At 40.3% G+C, this 27859-nt stretch overlaps 1 protein-coding gene across 2 annotated transcripts in view; it reads right to left on the reverse strand.

Annotated features, from left to right (window-relative positions):
* Positions 1-2619: 2619 nt before the first annotated feature.
* The window catches only part of LOC143858720 (ethylene-insensitive protein 2.2-like), a 34511-nt gene continuing 9271 nt past the window's right edge, over positions 2620-27859 (reverse strand). For both annotated transcript variants that reach the window (XM_077369442.1, XM_077369441.1), the window contains 3 exons: positions 16579-16764; positions 12372-14981; positions 2620-3341 (listed from right to left, as the gene is read on the reverse strand). In XM_077369442.1, coding sequence (XP_077225557.1) covers positions 2955-3341; positions 12372-14981; positions 16579-16764 — 3183 coding nt within the window. In that variant the 3' untranslated portion in view covers positions 2620-2954. The remainder of the gene's footprint in view (positions 3342-12371; positions 14982-16578; positions 16765-27859) is intronic.

Genomic DNA, 27859 nt, shown 5'->3' on the forward strand with positions numbered 1-27859 from the left:
GGGAGAGAAGAAAACGGGACCTTTTATTTGGATAGTAGCTTTCGTCCCATTAAATAATCTTGCCCGTATATTAGTTGCCACGTGTCACGGCCAATTTTAATCTTCACCTGCTCCAATTGTTTTTTTTTTTTTTTTTCACGAATTTTAATCCGACGCGTTTGATGGAGATTGCCCCACGTAAACAACGGGTTTTTTTTTTTGGGGCACTGATAAATTCACCCCCTTATAGGATGAATTCACCCTATGTTTTTCAAAATGGACTGTACATGCCACACCATAGGATGATCCAAACTGTCCATTTGATGGGCCCAATGTAAATAGGTTGTGCCCCAAAAATCATTTCCATAGGATGATTCTAACCCTCAGATCTTAAGAATGGCTCACATTATGGGAACTTCCATAGATCGGACGGTTGGGATCAACCTATGGAAATGATTTTCGGGGCACAACTTATTTACATTGGGCCCATCAAATGGATGGTTTGGATCATCCTATGGTGTGGGTTGTAGAGTCCATTCTGAAAAGTACGGGGTCCTAGAAGAGGGTGAATTCATCACTGCCCATTTTTTCAGGAGAGAGAGATAATAGTAACTTGGTCCCTAGCATCTTCCATTATACCCACAACGATAGGCCATACAATTTGGTTTTTGTCAGGCGTGTTGGTGGCTTATATGCAAATAGAGTTCCCAAGGGTGCCCTCATATAGCTTATATGAGGTGGCTCTCACAAAACATAAGGGGCCACATTGTTAGGATGCTCGAAGCATTCATTTGAAAGGCCCCATCATAAATAAGGTGTGTACAAAAAATCAGCTCCATTGGATTATCTTAACCCCTCCAAAAGTGGGGGCAAAAATGGATAGACATGTTTTGTCCACAAATCTGCCCATTTTTGCCGCCACTTTTGGAGGGGTTAGGATGATCCAATGGAGCTGATTTTTTGTACACACCCTATCTATGATGGGGCCTTTCAAATGAATGCTTCGGATCATCCTAACAATGTGAACCCCTTATGTTTTGTGAGAGCCACCTCATATAAGCTTATATGAGGGCACCCTTAGGAACTCTCTCTCTCTCTCTCTCTCTATATATATATATATATATATATATACCAGAATTTTAGGCCCAGGCTAGAGTGAGAGAGGCTTTTTAATTTTATTTTTTATGCAGCAAATGTTCCTTTTTTATGGGATTTTGATGTCATGTGTTGACTATTTGAATATATTTAAAGAACATTATGATATTATACACAATAACATAAGGTTCCTTCAACATAGTTGTTTGTATGTGAGGTATTTAATAGCTAGGGGAAGTTTACATTTAATAGAGTTTTAAATAATGTGGGGCTTGTCATGGCCCCCCAAGTTTTCCCATTATATGAAGTCTGACAGAGTTTTTGTTGATTTACAGAACTAATAGGCTAAGCTTATTATCTAGCCGAACACATTCATGATTGGATTTTGAGTAGAGTAGTTCAAAGCCTATTTTTCAACCTAAAAACTGATACAGCACAAGACCCATGATTTCTCAAGCCAACCTGAGGTATTTTCGATTAGGGTCGATGCAGGTTAGGTAGGTATAACCCGACCCAAGAAGCAACCTTAAGGCAATGTCTGGCACCAAGGAATTTTTCTTCCATGATAAATTAAGGCTCTGTTTGGACGCTTAAGCATTCTCTGTGTAAGTACTCACCATGGAAGGGGGGCATAATTTTAAACGTCTAGTAAAGCAAACAAAGAGCAAGTGAAGTACTTGTTTGGATGCGAAGTTGACCCGTGGAGAGGAGAAAGAGAGGAGGGAGGATTAGAGATTTGAAACTAACCACGATGATTCAATAAAGCCCTCAAGCTAAGCCCAAAGGTTCTCTGAGTAAGAACTATTTGATCATCACTTATTCAATGAACGGATGTAATGACTAAAAATCCAGAGAATGATTCTGAAGGAAGAAAAATCGTTCAATTTATGAAATACCTCTCATTTTTTGGAGTCCGGTCGTGAGGTCTGAGTTAATTGGTATGAATTTGCGACAAATGCATAGCAACGGTTTTTCCCCAGGATCTGTTGCAAGAAAGGGATAATGTGAAATTCAGAGAGGAAGGAGGATTACCTAAAATCTCTAAAATTTCTTCCTTTCTGAAATTTTTCATACGTAAAGAGAAGTGGTGCCACATTCATCAGACATGCCTTTTTCTTATCTGGTAAAATCTATGGATTTGAGTGTTACTTTAGCAAACAAACACCACAAGTAAGCAACAAGTAAAGAAAAAAGAAATTTTTTTTTTGAAACTTAGGGATTACTTGAGGGTCCCTTTTACTTGGCATCCAAACAGGCCGTTTGGATACGCTGATTTTAGGATCTTGGATTTCCTCAAAATTCTGTATGGGAGACGAGAAGGAGACTGTCCGTCTCGCTTCTCTTTAGAAATCCAGGTTTTAAAAATCTCTATCCTGCTCCAGAGATTTCTAAAACATTCTCCTACTCTCTTGCTGACGGAAAGGGCAGCGAGAGATCAGAAAACGGTAAAAATTGCTGTAATTAAAATTTGGACAAATTTTGGAAAATAAGAAAGAAAATTAACTAATATAAGAGATCACTGCAGTACTATGAAAACGGTAAAAATATTAAACCCTTTGAACGTTTTTTCCTTTCTTTTCTCCACTGGCATTTAGAAACCACTATTTGGTACCCAAAAAGAACACAATCTTTTTCCACCACCTCTTTCTTTCCATTCAGCTGCAATTACAATTCCAATGAACTTATGGATGTCTATGTAACATACAAGGAAATGAAATTTTGCAGAAAATCTATATATGAAGAGAGAGAGAGAGAGAGAGAGAGAGAGAGAGAGAGAGGGACAGAAAACGGCCTTCCAACAACAAAATAGCTCCAAGATGTGCGCATATGAGCTCGAAAACCATCCCCTTACCGCACCGAGATCGATTTGGCCTACGAGACTACACAGGAAAGGTGGATGCAGGCACAGGACCCTTGCGGGGCCCAGAGCCACCTTCATGGACACTGGTTGACTTAGTTGATAGCCGGCGTTTGTAACGCTTTAGAACCGATGCCAAATTCTCTTTGCCCTTGGGGAAGGCAACATCACCAGCTGCAGTACCCGTTCTGCCTTTGCGGCCTGAGACAGCAGCCTCGACATCCTTGATAAGGTCAAGGAGCATGCTCGCAGTCGTTGTTCGCCCCTGGTTTAATTTTCCAATGGTGAGTGAGATCCCATCTGATAGCAGAGGACCAGACCTTTTCCCTACTGTTCCTCCTGATACTTGGAGACAGAAGCAAGGGGATATGGGGGACCGCGGCTTGAAAAATGCCAGATCAAGAATTCCCTGTTGAAAGATTCATAGATAATAATATATGCTATAATCACTGATAATAAAGAAGGAGATAGAAAAGAGTGAATCTAGGAAAGAAACTGTAAAGATAGTGGAAACTAAAATTTTTTTTTTTTTTTTTTTGAAAGATGGAAACCACAATTTATTTGGTGATCAATCAATGAAAACGGTGGACAATGTAAAAAAAATTGGGCATTAACCCTGTACAATATCAGGATTTAAAGGTTTTTTTTTTTGGAATTATAACTAGATCTTTACTGATCAATCAAAGGATTGCACAGTATCTGAGATGGTCTACAATTCTACATCACATGCAGAAATCCGACAAAAACAAGGCAAGATAAAACTACCACATAATAATAGCAAAACGACAACGCATGAAGAGCATACACGATTTATGTCGTTTGGGACACACAGGCCTATGTCCACGGGTGAGGTCTCCATCTTTGGATGTGAGAAAGAAACAATACAAGAATTACAACGGAATTAAGCCAAAACTCAGAAACCGTAGCCCTTCCCAGCTCTCTCAACCATGATTGTACATTTCTCTTCTCAAGAGAAAACTCATTCTTCTCACCACAAGAGAAGGTGACTAACCAAACTTCTAGTGTAACTAGAAAAAAAAAACAAGAGACATTCCTCAACAATCGCCACCTTGGCTTGTTTCGCAGCCACCTCAAGATCAACAATATTGTGTCCCCTAAAATAAAAAGCAGCTTTGCACCTCCTGCACATGAGGTGCCCATCCCACTCCAGGGGATGCCCTACCTATCAATTACCATCTAGTGATATTAGCCAAGTCCAAGCAATGATTAAACTTAGTCGTTGTAAGCGGCTCATTCAATATTTTGCATTGTCATATGTAAGTTTGTTCTTTGATTGAATACTTCCATCAATTGCCATTCATCTAAAGAAAATAGAGTACTTCCATCGATTGCCATTCATCTATCACCCTACACTGCTCATAGCATCTTGGAAAGCACTCCAAACTTGTAAGCGGCTTATTCAATGTATTCGTCGCATTGTCATCTGTATGTATTTTCTTTAAATGAATACTTCCATCTATTGCCATTCATCTATCACCCTACATTGCCCATAGCATCTTGGAAAGTAGAAGGGTCACCCGTACTAACAAAAAATACAAGATGCTATGGGCAATGTAGGGTGACCGAAACTTCAGCTGAAATTATGTAAAAATAAGATTATGATTTCAATTATTTTTTTAATTTCGACTAAAATTTCGGTGTCCTTTCAGCGATTTCGGTGGAAATTATAACATTTTGGTGTACATCTTTAAAATTTCGGTGGAAATTTTGTAAAAAAGTCGAAAAAATAAAATTTCAACAGGAATTTCGTCGACATTTCGGAATCCCGGTGAAATTTCGGTAAAATTGCGGCGAAATCTTGTAAAGAAAAGACTTCATATGGAATTTCGTTTCGAATTGTGCCAAAACCGAAATATTGCGCAGCCGCAACGAAATGTTTCGGCCGAAATTTAAAACCATGGCAAGACTCCTATCCTACCATTGCTACTCGTGGATGGTGCGAGGTGGTGTCTCATGGGAAGATGTAGCAAATCCACTTGGCGAATAGATGCTTGTTGGAGTCAACCGCATTTTCAGAAAATGCAAATTGGTAAATAGAATTTTGGGTGCTCACCATAAATGGTTTGGTATATTGGGTGTCTCCATGCATTCTTCTTGCACTTTTCAATGGCAAGAGGAGCCAGCATCTTGGAGAGAAGGATCAAATGCTTTGGCCAATGTTTGTGAATAACATGGAAAGGGAAGAATCAAATAGGAGAAAATGCATTTTCTGGTAGGCTCACTATTAATATTAAGTGTTTGTTTGTTAGATGTGCACTAATGGCAAAAGTGACTTTGGGACACCATTGATGCAAGAAGAAATGAGATTGTGAGGAGAAAGAATATTAAGGAGAAGATCACCAAGTGGACGTGACACCCATCTCATACTATTATAATTTAACTTTAGTGGACTCTCTTTCTGAAACCAACGCCTAGAACCCAGTTCTACTAGAGAGGCCTAGCCTGATCTGAAGTGCCAACTCGGTTCAGACAGACTTCATTCAGGAATGTCCTTACCCCTTGGATCAAGAAGAGAACAAGTGCAAGTTTCAAATCAGGAAACCGGCAATAGTGGGAGGCATCTTTAGATATGATAAAGGGACCTGGTTGCAGGTTTGTTTAGACTTATTGGTACTGTTAAAAGTTTATTTTTATTGCTTTATGTTAGTTACTTATGATGTAAGGGAAGATCAGTCAAATTAAGTCTTTCACTTAAAGTGGCATAATATATTAGTATGTAATCTTCCCTCTTGCTCTATTAATAAGATAAGAAAAAAGTTCTAAGGATTGATTAAACACTTCCCTCAACCTCAAGACTTTCCTACCTCCACTCTTCTTCTTCTTTTAAAATTGACATATTTCATTAATATTAAGATAGCAATCGGGACCAGTAGTCCCATCCTGCATTACAAAATATTAAGGTGGACTGGACCCACATGCCGGCACCAGTCCAAGAGATAAACAAAGCAGCACCCGAACATCTATTCAAAATTCACCCACCATCCATGTCTTCCCAACATCCACTTCCTTTACCCAAAAACCAATTAAAGTTTCCCAAGAATTCCATCCAGATAAACTATTACCCTATAATCTGTTCTACTTCCTTGCTCTCTTTACATTTTCTCCATCCAGTCATAAACTAATTTTCAGATCCCAAAAAATCTATCAAGACCCCCCTTTTTAAACAAAACATCCAAACTAACTCTAACACAAGACTGTCACGCACAGTCGCTCAGCTCCACCAATAGAATCCCAATGTCTAGTTTCAATTCCATATCTTCAGAAAAATCATCTAAGGCGAACTGCGGATAGGAGACCTCTTCTACCAGAGACATCCGGAATTTAATCAGTTCGGATATCTTTCGAATGCAAAGTGTTTTCTTCGCCTCCCATTCTAACCGTCTCTGGTTATTCACGTACTCCAAACAACCTCGGAAGAAAGGAAGTTTGTAGACTGGTATACATATATCCTTTAAATTGTAAGTAACTGTTACCGAAAAAAAATCTTCGACAATCATTCAATAGTCCTCCTGAAATTGCTTCCATTGCCTTTTAATAATTCCTTTAACTTGTTCAGGGATGGTAGGAACTTCCGCCGAGGCTTTTACCCGATTATATTTCAAGTTGCGAGCCCACCGGCGATGTTGAAACCACTCAGAACAGTCCGGAAAATCTCTCTGTAATCTCTTAAAAATTCGAGATTCTGAAGGCGAAGAAGAAGCGGGCATTTTCCAAAACGAGATAACCAAGAGACCAGTTAGACTCGTCTTCATTACCATTATGTCATTTAATAAAATAAACCGCCCAAAACTCCATATCCTTGGGCCCAGAACCAAATCTCGAAAAAGATTACGAGACTAGGTTACTTCCCTAAGAAGGCTAAACATAAGGCTGAAAAAAAGAACCGTCACCACCCTACAAATAAAGAACCACTTATACCAAAAACCGAGGGTAATACGGCGGTGATAAGGCTTATTCTTTGCCACTGACACACCTCCTTAGAAATCTGTGTTGCGTAAGCTGGAATGCAACACAATTCTACCTTTACTAATCATAATCCAAAAGGTTACATTTGGAGGGAGGAAAAGGCCTTTCTCCAAGCCTGACGACCCATCAGGTGATGCGGAGCCTGACACGTCCTAATCAGCCCATATTTTGGAAGGGAGAATGGAAAGTCTTAGCCCAAGAGATTGCTCAGAAAACTTCCCATTATTTTGTGTGTTTATGTGTTTTGGAGTGTTTTAATATTCTGACTTTGAAAGCCCCTCTGCTGGCCTTTCATGACTATAGTAGTATCCATACTGCTTCCCCTGGGCTTGTCCTTGAGTAGAGAGTTGGTGAAACCACCTTGTTTAGGCAATTGATTTTGAAATTTGAATTTCAACAGTAACCCAAAGGATTCGTCCTGGTCACAGCCACCCGGTTGACTCGACTAAGTTAAAGCAGCTCCCGAGTCCTTTTGCCAGATCGCTCCACCATCAACCATCTTTACATTGTTTGTATCCTTGCCCAAGCTTTGCTTCACAGCAAGCACCACAAGCCGATGGTCATGAGACAAAGGATCCGAATCCAAAGGATCACCTAGGGAAGACGAAGCCTTATTCAGTGAATCCAGTCGCTTAGGAGGTCAAAGATATACACCAATTTTGAAATTAATGTCCTGGACCCGAATATGAACAAAAGGCTCAATCTCATCCGATTTCGAGCGAAGGACCAACGCTGAGGCAAGGTTCATTCCTTCCAGATTGACTCTTAAAACTTTTCCAAAAATCCAGCCTAAAGCTTCAACCGTTGATAACGCCCATACATGAAGAGGGATCCCTATAAAGTTGATCCAGACCGCCTTCTCCTCCGGATTGATAACCGGGCTCCAAGCAGAGAGGGAGGAAAGAAAATTTCCGCAAGCTTTTGCTTCAATCTCCAGGACCTTGGTAGGCATAGCTTCACTGGTAAACATGAATAAGATCATATTTGGACCAAAGAGACGCGGTCTAGGGAGAGATGGAGTTCCAATGAGCTTTAGCACGGTTCCAAATGTTCATCAGGTTCCAAATAACCCCTTTTGGCCTGCCAACCAAGCAGGATTTGAGAAGGGTGCTACGATCCTCCACCTCCTTTCCAGAATAGTGAGGGTTGGAATCCCTCCGATGGAACTAGATATAATGTCCCCAGAATTCGGCCAAACCTTATCAGGTCTGTCCTCCGAAGACTTTCGTCAGAATTTGCCTTTCCCTTTTCCAACCTTACACTGCCTACATTTGCTTCGCCATCTGAAGTTAAGATAACCACAATCGGTGCATATCCAGTCTCCCTTCATCCCCGGTCCTCTCTTGCTTGGTCCACTAGTCTCCTTGGGTCTGTCCTCTCTTCTCTTTGTTTACTGTCCCTCCTCCCTCCGTGAAACTACCAACTACTCCAAAAGCTTAAGCTGATGGAGATGGCGTTATTTAATCTTTTATACCTTAACACTACCCCTCACGTGTGGCCCTTCTTTTTTTAGGGTTGGCCTACACGTGGCACATGTGGCCCGTCTTTTGGGTTTGGCCATTGCATGTGGATTTTTGCTATCCGGGAGGATTGAACTTAGGACCTTTGGCTCTGATACCATGTGAAACTACCTGCTACTCCAAAAGCTTAAGCTGATGGAGATGGTGTTATTTGATGAAGAAGACATAGAAAGATTTGGGAGATGGGAGATGGGAGATGGGAGATGGGACAGAGGGTGCCTAAGGATTTCAGAGAACATAGAAGACGAGAAGAAGGGGAAGATGGCTCTCTCGGAACTCTCTCTCTCTCTCTCTCTCTCTCTCTCTCCAATATTGAGAGAGTCATTCAAGAGCTTTATTTATACAAGTTCTTCAAGGTAACTGTCTACAAAGATAAGCCTTATCATGACAATTATTTTGAGTTGCTGATAAGTACACAAGATGTTTTAGTTACAACAGATTTCAAAAGATAGACCATAGAACATTTCGTGCCTAGCTAGGAGACTTTCTCAATACCCTCCTCTTGTTTTCTCACCCTCTATACTTTGTTCTTTCTCTTCTGATATTCAAACAGGACGTAAGAATTCTAACAAAGATGAGAAAAGACCCACCTTAATGGCTTCTCTTGCATAAGGAGTAGGAAGGAAGGTTGAAGGAAACTATTAGATTGTGATTGCTTGGGTGGTTCAATGATTGTGGTGGTTCATCGTCGAAGTTTGGGTCCATGGAGGTTTGCCCACATAATCAACGAGACCGTGGCTGTGTAAGAGGAAAGGGCATTTATTTTAGCCTTATGCTTAGGGAGGACAATGATGTTGCCAAAAGACCTCGCCAAAGATGGGCTTTGAGAGATGTTTTAGCTTTGGGCAATCCCTGCCCCCTAGGTCATTTCTTTTACTTCAATATATTATCTCCATTATCGCTTATGAAAAGTGTCTGGAAACTATCAGCAGTATGATTCTAAAGTAAATCTAATTTGATGCAGCGCTAAAGTAGCAATAACATCTAGTGATATAGGGAAATGGTTTCAGCACAACCAATTTTGATATATGCGCTCACTTGCTTGTCTTTTAGCATTTAATTTGCTTTTAAGTGCTTTTTGGGAATCGTAATAACCTTTTTAAAGAAACTATCTTTAGATGTTATTGCCTCTATTTTTATAGAATAAATGAAGTTTCGATTTGGTGAGCATAAGAAGACGCATCCGAAGAGGCTGAATCTGAAACATATCCTTAAACAGACGATGAAGCCGAAACCGACGCAGAAGAAAAGGAATTTTGTTTTTCATGGGTGGAGGATTCGTCTAGAACAACAGAATCAAGAGGAGCAGAGCGACCAAAATCCGCTTTGGAGTGACCCCTGAAGTTGGTGCTACTTGAGACGTAGATTATGAGCTTACTGATTCCAAGCTCTCATGAGATATCATTAGCATGCCCTACTAAATGGAAAGGAGTCGCAGGAAGTTGGTACGAGCGGGATGATCAGCGGCGACGACTAGATCAACGTGGCATCGCCCCAAGAGAAGTTCCCATCGAAGTTCAATATGAATCTTTGGGTACCTCTCATGAGATTTATTGGCACTATCTACTAGTAAGAAGTCTAAAATAGGAAATCGTTTGTATATGCATTCAAAAGGGTTACATTAATGCTCTATTTAGAAGGGTTTTCTCAACACGTTATAGTGGAATAGGGGATCGGACATTGGTCATTGGCCATAATCAAGGGTGACCTTTATATAAAAAGCTAGGGGAAATCATTGGGATCCTTTAGGAGATTTGGAAATAGGTCTACTTTTGAACCTTTGCTCTCACCTTGAAGAAGCCAAAGATGGAGCATCAAAGCAATATGCAGCATGGTACACCATCCCTTCCCTCATCTTCCTTGGGCCGGAAAAGGAAGTGGTCCATGGACCTCCTGGTTTTGGAAAAGATCCTTTACAGGATGAAGTTAATGGTCTATGATGAAGAGAGAGCTTCTATAAATGACCCGACCCACAAGGAAATTACAAAAGATTTCCTCAGGAGACGGTGAAAACTGTTTACGGAGGAGGCCCAAGCTAATGCTCAGGAATTCCATCGTCTTTCTGGTCAGTTAATGTAAAGGACACTCATTCGCCTATGCACAAATATCCTTTCTTCAATCTAATTCTGGCCGACGAGAGGAGATTGAGGAAGCTTCGATGGGAGGCTAATAAGGCGGAGGGAATTCGAAAGGTGGAAGAAAGGCTTGCCAGTAAAAAGAGACTTGGATTTAAGGAAATGGAACCAGAGGACCCCTTTGATCCCACAGATATGCCGGACTACCAAATCAAGCATCTTTTGGGGGAGCTGGAGAAGTGCTCCTCTTAGGGGAGAACTTCCTTACGGTTTTTGTTCAGGAGTGTTTTTCTGTGGAAGAAGGGTGGTACTGCTTATCTTCTAGATCTTTAGTGAAGATTGCAAAATTTTTTTGTAGTTTCTTTCATGTTTTTACGAATGACACTAAAGGTAGATAGTGAAAACGGTATTTATGTTTGGATTGGTGAATGTAATGGGATAAGAGGAAAATTTGGGGAACTCTTCTTTAGCAGGGCCTGGAGTTACTTCCTAGGCCATCTTACGCTGAAGCTATTTGGGACTCCTGGTCCCTTCTCTAGCAGGGCCTGCATCTTATGCTGAAGTTATTTGGGACTCCTGGTCTCTATGTAAATACGGTTTGAATATAAATACAATTGGTCATCTTCCAAAAAAAAAAAAAAAAACCATTGTTGGTCATATTTCTTGTTATCGAGAAATAGAAGAAGCCATACAGGGGTTTTGCCGAGCCTACTCATAAGGTACCTATGCTAAGTAATTATGTCATACTTCGGGCGAAAGAAGAGCGATCGAAAAACTGGAGGGCACGGTGAGCCCACTGCAATGGCACCGAAATGTGGTAATCCGCATGGCACCTAAAGATGAGAAACTTGCTGCCTTGCTCGTGAAGACTATCTAATTCTCCAGAAAGGATCAGTTGAAACCCCCTAACTGTTTCTGCCAGACCAACATATTTCCCTGGAGAACCAGAAAATTCCTATGCTTATAATAGCATTACAAGGAAGAGGCACAACAGTGAAGATCAAACAATTTCATTGCGTTTGTTATGGGGATGCTGAGGCTGGGGATGGGAAACCAGACGGGGATTCGGGTCCTGATGGAGATGTGTATTATAGCATTATGCACCCGTTCTTTCAATAAAGTTTGGATTGAATTGGTTTCAAGTATCTGAGATATCGTTTAACGAATTGCCTGATTGCCGATTAACTACACCTACCTATCCCCAATCACACAGGAATGTTCGCTTGGCCGCCTACCAATGATGCCTTTCACTTTCAGACAGTTCCTCGCCCATGAAAAGACTTATAAAATAGTAAGTTGACATTTTATGACTTTATGATTGTCTCGGAGGAGAGAAAGGGAACAGAAAAACAAACTGAAAGGGATTGGGGTAGATAGGTGGCATCGGCCTATCCAGCTACTTTTTGACCGGCCACTTGGTAGTAAGTCGTCGGCATATCGCGCGAAAGAAATCCTTATTACGTCATGGTAATTTAAGGGGGCCAGCTTACGGGCCAGGCGTCTCTCTGACCTGAGAACTAGCATCAGTATGGACGCAAAACTCCTCAGGATGCTATTCAACTAAAGCAGGTCATTGATTGCAAATAGCTCTGGAATTCAGAACTGCACATAGGCCCCTCCCCGATGCTCTTATTCCTACTTGCGGATTCTCTCCATCTAGGAAAGAAAGCCTTGATTAAGGCCCTTTCTTACAGCTTTTTAAATGCTAAAAGGCAAGCAAGTGAGCGCATGTATCAAAAAATTGGCTGTGTTGAAATCATTTCCCAAGATATCTTGTCCTTTTCTGCGCATTCAAAACTCTACTGGAAAACCAAAGGTTATTATTCTAAGAAATTTGTGCATGTAGAAATTTTTTACCTGGAGGCGATTGAGAACGTAAGTATATTTGCCCCACAGCTCCGGCCGGCTCTCCATAAGTGACAGCTCCAAGATTCGGCGAATGCACCACACACCAAAGCTAACTATAAGACCCAGTTGCCAAATGCACCCTTCTCCACAGTTAGGCACTGAAGACACCAGAAACTTGGCAAGATCTGCCTCCCCAATCTTGGGCACGGAACCAAACTTACGATCAGAAGACATGTGTAGAGACTCACCCATACGGATCCGATTAACCTCTCTAGTTTCTGCTTCATAAAGAAAGCTCTCCCTTGCGGCCACCAAATCAATCAGCCCCTCATCAAACCCACCATTTTGTTGGAACAACCAATCTGCACCCTCCAATTTAAGGAGCTTCATGATACAATATCTGAAGGACTGGAGTAACTTGGACTCCGAATCAACATGGGAAACAGTTTCTCGAAGAACTTCAACCGTGCCACTTTGAGGTTTTCCAGCAATGCCAAATAGCTGCTCGAATGGTTGCTTGGACCAGAGAGACTTGGTGTCGACATTTGATCTGAGTGGAAGGGAGAAGGCATCTTGGTAGAGCTTGGACGGAGACAGTTCATCAAATGCCAAAGGAACACCCTCTGCCCTCGAGGTGGTGTTCAAATACAGTGATTGTTCATATGGCGTTCTACCCTTGGACGGCCCAGGACCAATAGGACTGCCCCATTGAGCATTTTTATCAGCCAAAGAAGAATTCCTAGCAGAAACTGCAAGCCCTGAAATGTCTGGCAAGCTATGGTATTTCTTAGGGTGCGTTGTTGACCCAACATTCCCATTGGTTCCACTTCCAACCAACAAAGAATCATAGTAATTTCTTTCAGACTGCAACCTGTTAATCAGAGGCATCGCTGGATTTTGCATACTCGATGTGTGTAACGAACCAAGCCTGTTTTGCCCTAGACTATAAGTAAGTGGGTCTTTGTAGTTTGGGACAAGAGATGTAGATTTAGGGGTTGATGGATCCAATGGAATGCTCAAGGATTCTGTATTTCTACTGAGATAGGATGGAATCTGATAACCATGCATTGTAGCCGGCTGATAATCTCGTGCATCAGGATATGTTGGCAGCCGCAAACTAGAATAACGTCTTTCACTGGCATCTAGTAGATTGCTTCCGGAACTTTGCACAAATGCATGCAATGATTGGATGCTAGAAGACCATGACGATGGGCCCCTTTGAACCCCATAAGGTGAATCTACACCACCCAGTATTCTCTGATGCTTAGGAGAATCATAATCCATTGAGTTGGTAGGAAAAGCTGATACTCTTTCGGCTTCAGAGAAATACTTTGTGGAATAATCCATTGCTAGAGTGTCAGCTTTGATGGAAGAGGCAACGGGCTTCGAATCCAATCCCCATATCACATCAATTCCTTTTGCTCTTGCTTCTTTAGTTAATTGTCCATGGAAGTCATACAGTTGCCCCCAAAACTCATCAAGTATGGACGCTAACTGACGTCTTGCCGCACGACCCAATCCGCACAATCTCGAAAGGCTTCCACTTCCATTACCACTATCATCATTTTTCCCACTAATACTCTTAAAAGATCCCGGTCCATCAAATGTCGAAATGGGTATGCTCCCAAAAGTTTCAACTGGTGGTTCTTCAAGTTCGCAAACATCCGCCTCGTCATCTTTTAGAACCTTCAAAGGTCCCCCTATTCCCACTGTCTTTTCAACTGATTCTTTGGATTCAACCCTATCTTTACTTGCATCCGACAATCCAACGGCAGAAACCTCACTGACAGTCACACATGGAGCCAAGTCAACAGCAGATGTTGAGTTTTCCAGATGGGACCCAGCAGCAGATTGATGAGGCTCATTATCAGAATCCATAATTGTTTCCGGCAGATCGAGATAACTCCCAACTGAGTTATCCAAAAGACTCACCGTGGACTTCTCTGAGGCAGCTTCTTCAGCCACAGGCTCCTCATCACCATCATATCTAGTCTTATTTAACTCACTTTCTTCTCTATTCTGAGAAGGCTCAGGAATTGCCTTCTGTGAATCTCGGTTCCATATCTGGATATCTGGGCATTCACTAGCAGACTTTAGTGGAGTCGCTGCCAACCATAGCATGAAACCAAACGATGCACAGCCAATGAGAAGAAGAACAATATATCCGCTCCCCATGTTCCACCTCAAGTTGCCCGTCCAGTCACTATCTCCAAATAACAATTCTAAAATAAAGATTATGTTTGAACCAAGCATACCAAGAAAGGTAAGCATGGCTAAGACTTCCACAAACCCCGAGATTTTGAAGGCGCCCATAATCAAATTCGATGATGCCACACGGAAAAGGGGAATCACCGACGATGGAAGCAACATAGCCGATACAACTTGACAATAAATAAGCAGTTGATAGATTCCTTCAGCCCCTGAATTCCATGCACAGTAGAGAGCAGGAATAATGGCAAGACCTTTGACCGTCACACGGTGAATCCAAACAGGTGCATCAATGCCAAAAAAATCATGCAAGAATAGTCGCCCACCAACATTCCATGTTATTGCGGTGACCTGATTAGTGAGGAACAGGACCAGAAAAAAAGCAACAGGTGCTATAGGACTCTGAAATATCTGCAAGAAAAAAGCACATGGAGGCGCTGGGTCATTTAACAAATAAATCATTTTTTTTAAAATGGAACAAATAAATCCAATTAACCTATTCATTTAGCAGATAAACTTCACAAATCACTTCTACTGTGAAGGCTTGAGAATCATATCATACATAAACATCCTAAAGACGGGGATCATTTTGAAAAAAAAAATATCCTTAAAGAGTTTTAGAACTTAACTGAGTAATGTCAATCTGAAAATTTTATAATGCAACTTTTACCATGAATCAAGTTCAAAAGTCAATGGGCAGCTTTTGGATCCAAATTTCTAAACAATATATTAAAATATGGAATTGTTTTTTTGTTTTTTTTTTAATATGGAATTATTCTAAATATAAATTACAGAAAAAGATCACAGCACCTCACATTTACTTGAATACTAAACCATAAATATAGCCAAAGAAATAAGATCTAGGTACTGTTATGGTTTATTTCTGAATGAAAATAAATACCGGGACTTTGCAATATGTGAAACTACCAGTTATTCCGAAAGCTTAAGCTGTTAGAGTTGGCGTTAATTAATCTTTTATACTTCAATTCTCCCCCTCGCGTGTGGCCGTCTTTCTTGGGTTGGCCTACATGTGGCCCATGTGGCCCCTCTTTTGGGTTTGGCCATTGAATGTGGATTTTTGTTATCCAGGAGGTTTGTACTTAGGACCAGTGTTTAAAAACGCGGATGCGAAGGGGAACGCGGCCAAGAAAAATCCTAGTCGCCTCGGCACGGATGCGGCCAAGAACGTGATCGATGCGGCTGAGTACTCCAGTTGATGCGGTCGTAACTCGGGAGAGTCAAAGGAGTTTCTATTGACTCTGAGGGGCAAAATGCGGATGCGGTGTAACGTGGACGCGGCCAAGGTAAAAGGGAGTCGACTCGGGGGAGTCAACGCGGACGCGGGGGAGTTTTAAAACACTGCTTAGGACCTTTGGCTCTGATACCATGTGAAACAACCAGTTACTCCAAAAGATTAAGCTGTTTGCATTGGCGTTATTTAATATTTTATACTTTAATACAATATTTGATTGATCACAATTATGTAATAGTACATATGACTTAATAATAGCAATAGTAGAAAAGAACACAAGTAAGCTCGTGTAAACCTAATAGTAGTAATTCAGCAAAATTATTGTGCGAAGTGAAATGCAAAAGCTAACAAGGCATCTTTAATATGAATACAAAATTTGACAGTAAGAAATCAGAATTAACTTAGGGAAGTGATATTTACGCCCCTTTTGATCACCAGGGACACCCAGTGCCAGTGTACGTGGCAATCAAATCCACTAGATTCTTCTGACGTCAAGTACATTGGCCCCCCTTTAGTCATTGATACACTGGCGCTGGGTGTCCCTGGTGATCAAAAGGGGCATAAATATCACTTCCCTTAACTTAAAGTGCAACAATATGGAAAAGCAAACATAAACGGTAGACTGCACTAGAGCAGCTGGTTAGTGTGATCTAATATGTAAACAAGAGGAAATTCATCAATTTACACCAATATAATTCAGAATAATAAAATATAAGATCGGGTTTTGTCAAAAATTGACTTCAAGAAATAACCAACCTGGTCCATTAGCAAAAGTGAATCTTGAAAAGTAAGCACGGCAAGACCCGCATTATGGAAGACGGTTGCCGCTGAGAGCATCACCACATTATTCACCAGAAAAATGACACTAAAAGTACATAGGATAGCGAACAAATGGTCATGACATAAGGCACCTAAAGAGACGCTAGGTAGTCTCTGCTGCTTCTGCAATGAGACATGAGCCAAACTTCATAAATTAGACGTGTAATCCATTTTTTAGATTTTAGAAATAAAAATCTACGGGGAAGGGTAATGCACGAGTACAATGCAATAACATGTCAAGGAAAATAAGATTCCCAAAAAGGTAAGCACTAGACATTAAAATAAAATAGAAATTTTCAAAGTACAGAGCCATCAGCCATGAGAAATGCTCAAGAGATTCTCAATTCAAGAAAAAAGAGGTTATACCTCAATAAATATAATTACAACTACAAAAGGTTCTATCACGACATAAAGTAATATATTCTACAAGAAGTCTACAACAGAAATACCCTTGTGAACAAAAAGTAATAGACCACGAAAAAAAAAAAGTATTCTCCATCCTTGTCCACTGCCGGCTATCTTGAGATGCGAGAAGGCAAAACAGGGTAACCATAAAAGTGGAAGGCGTGAGATTATTTTTTGAGAGGATGTTGGATTTGTTTGCGCTGGTTTCTCAAGTACAGAGAGACAATTCATCTGCAGTGGACTAGTGATATATATCTAAAAGGCCCGAGGAGGAACCAAATTTTACTAGCAAATTATTGTGCTTGGGAATAACTTCAACCATATAAACATAATAAAAAATTGTGTTCAAGAATCACAAGGACCAGAAGAACCTTAGCAGGGAACCTCGTCTGGCACATTTGGCAAAGCATCGAATATATGATTTCAAAAATGCACAAGTTATGAGAAGCAAGAAATAGTCAATAGTAAACAGGCGATCTAGCCATAAACAAACTTTACATTAGACAAAAAACTGTAGAGGATTGATATTCCCACGCCCAAAAACAATATAGCCACAGCCTTCTCTCCCTTTTAGAGGTTCACTAAAATTCCCAGTACCATTATGGCTCCAATCACCAATTGCATGAAGAAAGGTGAATTCTTATGGTAATAGGCACCCGCTAAAGCCTTTTAAGAGGTTAAAAAAGGATGGCAGAGAGTATGGTCTCACAATTGCTATATTTCTCTAAACTATGAAGTCATATGATATGCATCTAACATAGTAGGTATTGGAAAAATTCTGAGTAAATAGGGTCATCGTGTGGCCTTTTCAGGCGCGACGTTAAATCAGACAAAATAGCAACACTCTAATTACAATAAGGCATTCTATGCCGTTCTACAAGCTATCAGATATTGGTGGCATTAACTTCTACGTAAGGAATTTGTGCTTTATTTGGATAATCAGGCATTGAAGTATCTACACTCTTGGAAGCAACTGAATTCGAAGCATGCTAAATCGAGTGCTTTGTGTAAGAATATAGTTTTGTCTTAACCTATGATTTAGCCGACACTTTGAATTTATTACTGACACACGTGTCCTGCCATGTCCGACACACGACGCACGTGTCGACACTCCTTTGGACACTTCTAAATGTATTGCAGAGTTAATGTGTGTGTGCATACGCCTATTTGTGCAATAATCAATAATTTATGTGTACGTATGTGTCACCATTTCTAGATTTTTAGATGTTGTCATGTTGGACGACTCATATCCATGGCGAAACTCGACACACGAATCCATATCAACAAATTAAGATTATATATACTTTCTATTTAAGTCGTGCTCTCGACATTAGTGTGTGTCGACACGCGACACTCATGTCCGTGTCCACAAATCATAGGTCCTAACATTTTTTTTAGAAAGAATCATAGGTCCTACATATGGCTGGTGTGGAAACCAATACCAAAAATGTAGTCTCAAAAGGTATGCCGCATTAACAACATGATGGCAAGATGAGCATCCTACCTACTCTAAACATGAAGGGTATCTTTTTGAAGACACTGAATTGTGCTTGCCTAATACTTCATTGAGAGGGCGCGTAATATGGAATTATATGTTGAAGAGTCTTCAAGACACTTTAGCAGAGACAAAACCATTGTGATGTTTGAGAACTTCTACTATTGGCCATCACTAAAAAGGGATGTTGCGAAGGCAATCCACCAATACTGAATATGTCAGCCACCAAAAGACAAGTAGTAGAACAGATGGTTTTACGCACAGTTGTCAGTACCTCATGAGCCTTGGAATGAACTTAATATGGACTTTGTTCTAGGATTGCCTGACTCGGCAAGGACATGATTCAATATATATATGGTAGTTGATAGATTCTCAAAGATGGTGCATTTCTTACCATGTAGCAAAACTTCAGACGCAGTCAACATGGCCAGACTTTTCTTCAGAGAAGTAGAACATCTTCACGAGCTTCCAAAGACTATTGTTTCAGATCATAGTGTCAAATTCATGAGCTAGTTCTAGAAAACATTGTTAAAGATGATGGGCACTAAGCTACAGTAATCAAAAGAATTTCGTCCAAAAATAGATGGCTAGACGGAGGTGAAAAAGTAAAACATCTTTACGGGCTTCTATAGACTATTGTTTCAGATCGTGATGTCAAATTCATGAGCTAGTTCTAGAAAACATTGTGAAAGATGATGGGCACTAAGCTACGATAATCAAAAGCATTTCATCCAAAAATAGATGGCTAGACGGAGGTGATAAACCATAGCATGTGTTGCCTATTGCGATGCTTGGTAGGAGATAACGTTAAAGGATGGAAATACGAATTACATATGGCTGAGTTTGCTTACAATATCTCTGTCAACTATTCAACAGGAAGGAGCCCATTTGACATAGTTCTTGGCATGCAGCCAAAGAAGCCAATTGATTTCATATCTCTACCGCATGAAGCAAGATCGAGTGTCGAAACAGGAGGATGTGCAAAACAAAAACAGGTCTACATAGAAGATTCGAAGGAAGATCGCCTAGTGCAGTGAACCTTACAAAACAAAAGCAGGTCTACATTGCTGATTTGTTGAATTTCAGGAATGCCATATGGTTACGAAACAAATGCCAGAATGATTTCCTAAAGGAATAATCTAGAAGTGCAGCTCCTTACAAGATCATTAAGAGGAACAATGTGAATGCTTAATGACGCAGGACGGGTATGGGAAGATCATTATACATTTAGCTCTGATACCAAGTTGATGTAGGACAATTTTATGGAAGGGACATTGGTGGTAAAAAGAATGGGTGAAATTTAGGGTTTTGGATACTAAAACATGTGATTAGATTGAAAAAAATATTTCTAATAAGTTTAAGTTGGGTTTAGAAGGGTTCAGACGTATGCCAAGAATGTGCAAATGTATGCCGAAAAGGTGCAAACGTTGCCAGAAAGATGGAGGCAAGGGTTTTGTGGTGAAACTAACGGGCGTGAGGATCAAAGAATAACATGTAGAGATCAAATTAAATTAAAAAATTAAATAGAAAGCTTAAGAGAAAGGAAATAAAGAAAGAGATTACCCCATAGGGTCTTCTCCTGAACAAGGGTTCATCCAAGCTTGCGAGCAAATTGCATTATTATATTCTATAATGTCTGTCAAAAATGGCCAAATGCCTTAAATTTATAGACAAACAAAACTTGGACTGCATGACCTAATCCTCTAATTCTTTTTCTTTTTTTGAGTTGTAAAAGGATTTTATTAAAAAAAACGAGACGGAGAGGGTCCCAAGAGTAAAACGAAAATCTAGCTATTAGAGATATAAAAACAAAAGAGTACATGATTAAAGCTAGAGAGGGAAGAAATAAAACATCTCTAAGCTCTCCCTTGATACTCCTTTGGCCAATCTGCCTGCCTCCCCATTGGCTGACCGTCTTACATGGTTAAATGAAACCGATATCATTCCCAATTTGTCCTGTATCTCGTCAAAGACGGCTGCATATGTCCAAGGAGGCACGCGTGATCCTCTTAGCCACCTAATGACATTAAGAGAATCACCTTCAATTACTGCCTTGTTTGAATCCACATTTTGGAGCGTTTTAATTCTTGATGAATAGCACGAACTTCTGTCTCCTTAGCATCTGCCACCCCAATCGGGCCTCTAAAGGCCCATCTTGCTGCCCCTTCTTTATCCCGCAACAAACCTCCAATCCCTAAGGATCCAGGGTTGCCCAACCTAGAGCCATCAAAATTCAGCTTTAAAAGTTCATGTGCCGAAGGTGTCCAAACTCCAAACTTGTATTGTTTTGGGCACATTACTAGAAGCACCACAAATCTCTTGCAATCCATGCTATGTCTCATATGTCGATACTCGATACAAACCTGAATTTTTCTAAAGTTTACATCCATGAAATAGTTAGGCAATCACCTTATTGAACATGAATTAGACTCTACGTTCATTCCAAAGGACTCATATCATAGCCAAAAAGGAAACATTCCAAAGAATTTTACCTTTAGGCTCTCTTCAGTTGCATTATGAGGTCGGAAAGGAAAAGGAAATGACGTCGCAAAAGGAAAGAAAAAGAAATAGAAAAAGGGGGAAAATAGGTGTTTTGTTGTATGAAAAAGGAAAAGAAAATAAACTAACTTTGCTCGTCCTCTTCCTCTAAAACTAAGCAACCCCATCTTCTTCTTTTTTGTGTCAAAGCAGGGCAACCCCATCTCCTTCACAGATGACCAAATCTGGAACCCCAAATCTCGTAGATCTAGAGGGTTAATTTTTTTCTTCCTTTCAAAAACCTCAATCTTCGTGTTTTTTCTTCCCTGTGTTGTAGGTTTCATCTTCTTTGCCATGAGGTTTGGGGTTTTGCATAGGGCAAGAGACAAATCTGGGAAGAAGTGGAGAAGCAGAGTGCAGGGGAGGGTTTTTTTGCAAATGGGGTTTCCTCCATGAGGGTTTCTGAGTTTGGGACATGAAAATCTATTTCTAGGGTTAGGGTAATGTTCGCAACAAATTTCAAATGCATGTAAAAGACAATCACACACATAAAAAGTATTGAGATCAAATTTTCCTCTTGCAAGAAGAGGTTTTATTAATTTTGGTAGGGATCGTACACTTTCGGCTTTATTGGCCGTTAATTACATTTCTTGAAGAAAGAACATACCTCTGATTATCCATCAAGAGGTTCCCTGTCTAAATACAACATTAAGTTAATTATCCTCCAAAAAGATTTGGATCCTTTCAGATGAAATTTCTATATCCTAGAAACTTTCTTCTTCTCTTTGGGGAAACGTCATCTTTATCATCCTTCTCCTAGAGGAAAAGGTCATCTCCCTTTAGGGAGCCTCTGGGAAGAGATCCTAAAGGGACCTTTAAAGAGTCTCCAGAAAGAAGATTCTAAAGGGATTTTCTTTCGTCTTCCTTTTTGGGAGCCATCATCTTTATCATCCTTCTCCGAGAGGGGAAAGGTCTTCTCCGTTTAGAAAGTCTCTGGGAAGAGATCCTAAAGGGACCTTTAGAAAATCTCACGAAAGAGATTCTAAAGAGATCTTCTTTCGTCTTACTTTTGGGGAACCTTCATCTTTATCATCTTTGTCCTCGAGGATAAAGGTCTTCTCCCTTTAAGGAGTCTCTGGGAAGAGATCCTAAAGGAACTATTAGAGAGTCTCTAGAAAGAGATTCTAAAAGGATTTTCTTCTTTCTCCCAAAGGAGAAAGGTCTTCTCCTTTTAAGGAGTCTCTGGGAAAAGATCTTAAATGAACTTTTAGAGAGTCTCTAGAAAGAGATTCTAAAGGGAACTTTTAGAGAGTCTCAAAGGAGAAAGGTCTTCTTTCTTTTGGGAAAAACATCGTCTTAATCTTTTAGGGGCAAACCGCCGTCCTTATCATCTTCCTCAACTCAACTCAACAAAGCCTTTGTCCCAAACTAGTTGGGGTCGGCTAAATGAATCCTTTAGAAAAAAATCATGAAGAAGGTAAAAAGAATCTACCCGGCACTAATCCTGGTTCTAGTTGGGTTCTACGTGGATCATTTTCTTCCATTCTATCCTGTGCAAGGTCATGTTCACTGTTATGTTCCTAGCTATCAAGTCTTTCCTCAATGTTTCTACCCAAGTTGTTTTCGGTCTGTCCCTACCACTTTTTACCCAATCAATTTGGCACGAGTCGCCTCTTTTCACCAGAGCATCCCAAGGCCTACGTTGGATATGTCCAAACCATCTTAAGCGGTGCTCTCTCATCTTCTCCTCAATTGGAGCCACCCCCACCTTTTTACAAATGTCTTCATTTTTAATTATATCTAGCCTTGTGTGGCCGCACATCCATCTAAGCATTCACATTTCCACTACACTCATCTTATGCACATGCAGCGTCTTAGTGGCCCACCATTCTGAGCCGTACAGCATGGCTGGCCTCACAGTTGTCTTATAAAACTTTCCCTTCAACTTGGTAGGGATTTTACGGTCTCACAGAACTCCTGAGGCAAGCTCCCACTTCAACCAACCTGCTCTTATTCTATGGTTAACATCCTCTTCAATCTCTCCTTCCTTATGCAGAATTGAACCAAGATAGCGAAAGATATCCCTCTTAAGTACCTCCTGTCCAATCATATTTATTGCATCCCCGTCCCACCTCCTTACATTACTAAAGTAGCATTCCATATATTGTCTTAGTCCTACTCATTCTAAAACCTTTCGATTCCAAAGTAGTTCTCCATAACTCTAATTTAGCATTTACTCCTGCTTTGGTTTCATCGATTAATACTATGTCATCTGCAAATAACATACACCACGGCACCTCATCCTGGATACCCTCTGTAAGCTCATCCATAACTAGCGTAAAAAGATAAGGGCTTAAAGCTGATCCTTGGTGCAGTCCCATTGTAATTGGAAACTTACTAGACTTGCAGTCCGTGGTTCTGACACTAGTTACTGCTCCATCGTACATATCCTTAATTACATCAACATATTTAGTAGGCACTTTTTCCCTGGACCCACCACATAACACTCCTGTGAACCCTATCATACGCTTTCTCCAAATCAATGAAAACCATATGAAGGTCTTTTTTATTTTCTCTAAATCTCTCCATTAACCGCCTAATCAAGAACATAGCTTCCATAGTCGATCGTCCGGGCATGAAGCCAAATTTATTCTCCTACACCTTAGTCTCTTTTCTTAGTCTATGCTCAATTACCCTCTCCCAAAGCTTCATGGTGTTACTCATTAGCTTAATTCCCCGGTAATTGGTGCAACTCTGAATACCCCCTTTATTCTTATAAATAGGGACTAATTTACTCTTCCTCCACTCATCAAGCATCTTCTTAGTCTTCAAAATATTGTTAAATAATCTAGTTAACCAGACCAGACCCACATCACCCAAGCATCTCCAAGTCTCAATAGGAATATCGTCAGGCCCCCTAGCCTTACCTAATTTCATATTTTTCATTGCTACTCTTACCTCTACTGTTCGGATTCTATGAACAAACCTCTGATTTGTATCATCTTTCTCCCGAAAGAAAAAGGTCTTCTCCCTTTAGGGGGTCTCTGGGAAGAGATCTTAAAGGGACCTTTAGAAAGTCTTTAGAAGAGACTCTAAAGGGATTTTCTTCAACCTTCTCATGAAAGAGAAAGGTTTTCTTCCCCGGAGAAAATCTGCAAAAGAAAGAAAGAAGAAAATAAAAGAACTGTTAGCCAAATCTTTTCTCACCTTTCTCTCTTCTCTTTCTTCTGTTTCTCCTTTTGCGTAGCTTTTTTTTTCAAAAGATCTGATCCCCATTTCTAAAGGATATTACCCTATTTATAGAACTCTCTTGAAGTGGTTGGCAACTGCCACCTCAGCCCTTCACTCTCAACTTCACAATCTCCACTTCTCCTTCTATGGAGAATTATGTAACTTCCTCTTTTTTGAAAAGTGGAGGACTCATTTCTCCTTTTGCGAGAGTTATTTTGTTCCCTAAAATTTAAAGATTTCTTTTCTTAGTCGTGGGCTCTTTTTTGTTTTCTTTTTTATTAAAGTCTTTAACTTTATGTTTATCCTTTTATTTTAGGGAATAACATGCGTAATCACCCCTTTTCTCTTGCTTTAATAAGGGGTTTTACTATGCCCCTTTTGTAAAATTTTGAGTCCAACGGGCAAAAGGAGTAAGCAGGTAAGCAAATTCCAACAGATAGGTGAAAAACCCAATCAAAAGTGGCGAAAAAACCCCCAAACCTTATATGAGAGTGAAAGCCAAAACCAAAAAAACAAAACAACTCAGATCTAAGAGGAAGAAAAAAGAGACAGAGAGAGAATCAAGTATTTTAGGGCAAGACAGAGAGCGAGGAGAGAGGGAGAAAGAGAGATAGAGTGGAAGAGGATGCATGTGAAAAAGAGCTTACCCTTTGCTAGGGCATGGGCTCGAGGATGAAGACGAGTAGGCCTGTGAAGAGAGATCGTACCCTCGTTTCTGTTTTGCATTTTTGCAAACTTGATAAAGGCAAGATTCCCACAATTATGACTCAAATACGATGCTTTTTTATGGACTTTTGAGCGGGGAAAGTACGCTGAAACGTAGGATGGTGCGGATTCCACGTACGCCCACCCAAATCAGTTTATCACTCAACAAAACACACATTTAGCGCACTTTACCACGGAAAATACCCCATTTTCTTTTCTATTTCCCCCGAAACGGCGCAACCAAACAGATCCTTACTTTTCCACGTTGCCAATGCTCAGCTTTCCAAAAGCCCCAAGAATTTAGCAAGGAACACCCAGGCTATCCCAAATATGGGAAGTAATCTACCCCATAATTTTCTAGCTATCTTGCAGTGGACTAGGAGATGGTCCACAGACTCACCAGACTCTATACACAATGCGCAGTAATCGATAATCAATATTTTCCACTCCCTAAGGAAATCAATAGTTTGGATCCTGTCCCGGCTAGCAGCCCAACCAAAGATACAAACCCTCGCCGGAGCTTGGATGTCCCACACTTTGGCTACTTTGGAGGAATCAAAGCAAGGTAGAAGCTTGTGGTAGAATAATTTAACCGAGAATTCCCCATCTGTTCCAGACCCATATCATTTTATCTTTCCCATCAAGTTTGATGTAGCATCACTCCAAAATCTGCAAAAACCTTCCCACCATTTCAAGTTCCTTGTCAAAGAAATTTCTTCAAGAATGAGACCATATCACCCTATTATTTGTTCGACTGAAGCACTCTTTTACCATAACTTCTTTACCCGATGCCAATGCAAATAACTGCGGAAACTACTCTTTCAGAGGGGCGTCAATACACCATTTGTCCCATCAAAAACGTACTCTTTCCCCATAATATACTCCTTACAATAACTTAGCTAAAAATTGAACTTAACAAAGCACTTATAAAAAAAAATAACTTAGCTTTGAAGCACATTATATCCCGCCATAACGTTCTCCCTGACTTCCTAAACTTATCCTCTGTCTCCCAATGACATTCTCATGAAGCATACTTGACTTCAATGACTTTTGCCCATAACTGAGACTCCTCATCCCCATATCTTCAAAGCCACTTACCTAGAAGTGCTTGATTCGTTTCCTTAATTCTAATAAAACCCAAATACTCTAATTCTAATAGAACCCATATACCGAATCCTAACAGAACAACAAAAATCTCTACAAACTAGAACTTCTAATCAAACTCAAATATATATAGGGAGCTTACAATTGAAATTATCCAAACTTATACTTTTTAGTAACACTGGACTTGCTATTTTTAGTAATCTGGAACTTATTATGTTTCATAAGAGCAAACTTACTATTTTTAGTAAACCCAAATTTACTACTTTTTGTAAATACGAATTTACTACCCTTAGTTAATACAAACTTACTATATTTAGTAATTTTGATGAGGACACCCAAAAACATTATAACGCTCCCCCTCAATTGACATTGGCACCCCTTCTATAATAAACACTTAAAATTAAAATTACAACATGGGTCTGAGGATGGTCCCCATCATTCTCCATTGCTTGAAAAGATTCGACCCCATAGAATATAATGGTTGTTATGACAGATGGGAGTTTGTCAGCTCATATCCTCACACAAGTTGATTAAGTATTTCCAACGCACAAGAAGCTTTAGAAAAGTATGTCGGTGATGTGATCACAAGGTCCGCCTTTAACATATTCCGTATAATGTGCCATCTTAGGCAGGAAGAAACGTTGGGGAATCCAAAAGACTTGGTAAAATGCAAGGGGAATCCATCATGTCCAAGTGCTTGGCATACTGAAAGCAGCAGTCCTCACTTCCTCCTCTTCAAACTTTCTTTCAAGCAAAGCTTTACGCTATTCAGAAATTGAATGCATTGATGTCATCATATTTAGGTCTCCACCAATTCTTGTGTGAGTTAAAGATCGATATAATAACCAATAAATGCCTGGTTAATGTCATTTTGATTTTTTGACTAGCTGTTGTTCTTGGTTACATCTTCTCCTAGCATTCACTAATTTATGAAAGTAAGTTGTTTTTCTGTCTCCCTTCTTAATCTAAGTGAAACTAGATTTCTATATCCAGCTAACTTCTTCCCAGTTGAGGATATTATCATATTCATCCCTTCACTTTAAGCCTACTAGCCTAGCAAGCTCGTCCACTTCATTTAGAGGTCTCTATTCACTGATTTGTATCTAGCTGAGAAATGGATTCGAATGCGTCGTCTTTTTGTCAGTCAACTTTCTGAATGTGCTCCCATTCCGTCCTTTCAACTTCTCTTTGATTAGCTTCAGCTTGGTCATAAACTGAAAGTTTTTCAACACTGACACCATACAATCTTTCCGCCATCAGGCAACCATCCCATCAAAAGATTCAAAACTCGAAACACTCATCTAAGTTAATTCAGAAAGGCTTCTGACACGACGTTAGCAAGAGCAAGAGAGGGCAGTAATCCGATATTGGTCAAGGAAGAGCCAACGCCCCAATATGAGGGAACATATCTTCGCAGTATGAGAGGACATGTCTTCCCAACTCAAAACATGAGCAGACCCCCACCCCCCCCACCCCCCCCCCCACCCCCCGGCTCTTCTCAAACCCGCCTAATAGTGTTGAAATCACCACCAATGCACCATGGAAAGTTCCACCTACTAAGAACCGAACCTACCTCTTGTCAAAAAGCATCTCTCCTTGGATCTATTTGACTATAAAACCCCGTAAAAATCCAATTATAACCAACAATCTAAAACGGACAGAGATAGAAAATTCTCTAGTATGATGGTCCCCTGCAAGAAAAGTATCTTGATTCCACATCAATACAAAACCCAAAGATCTCCCCGATCAAAGGCAAGACGAGAGACTCAACATGGCCACCACCCCACAACTGCGTAACAG

This window comes from Tasmannia lanceolata, unplaced genomic scaffold (assembly GCF_043159265.1).
Source record: "Tasmannia lanceolata isolate RefF3 unplaced genomic scaffold, GAP_Taslan_0.1 ptg000026l, whole genome shotgun sequence".
Lineage (NCBI taxonomy): Eukaryota > Viridiplantae > Streptophyta > Magnoliopsida > Canellales > Winteraceae > Tasmannia > Tasmannia lanceolata.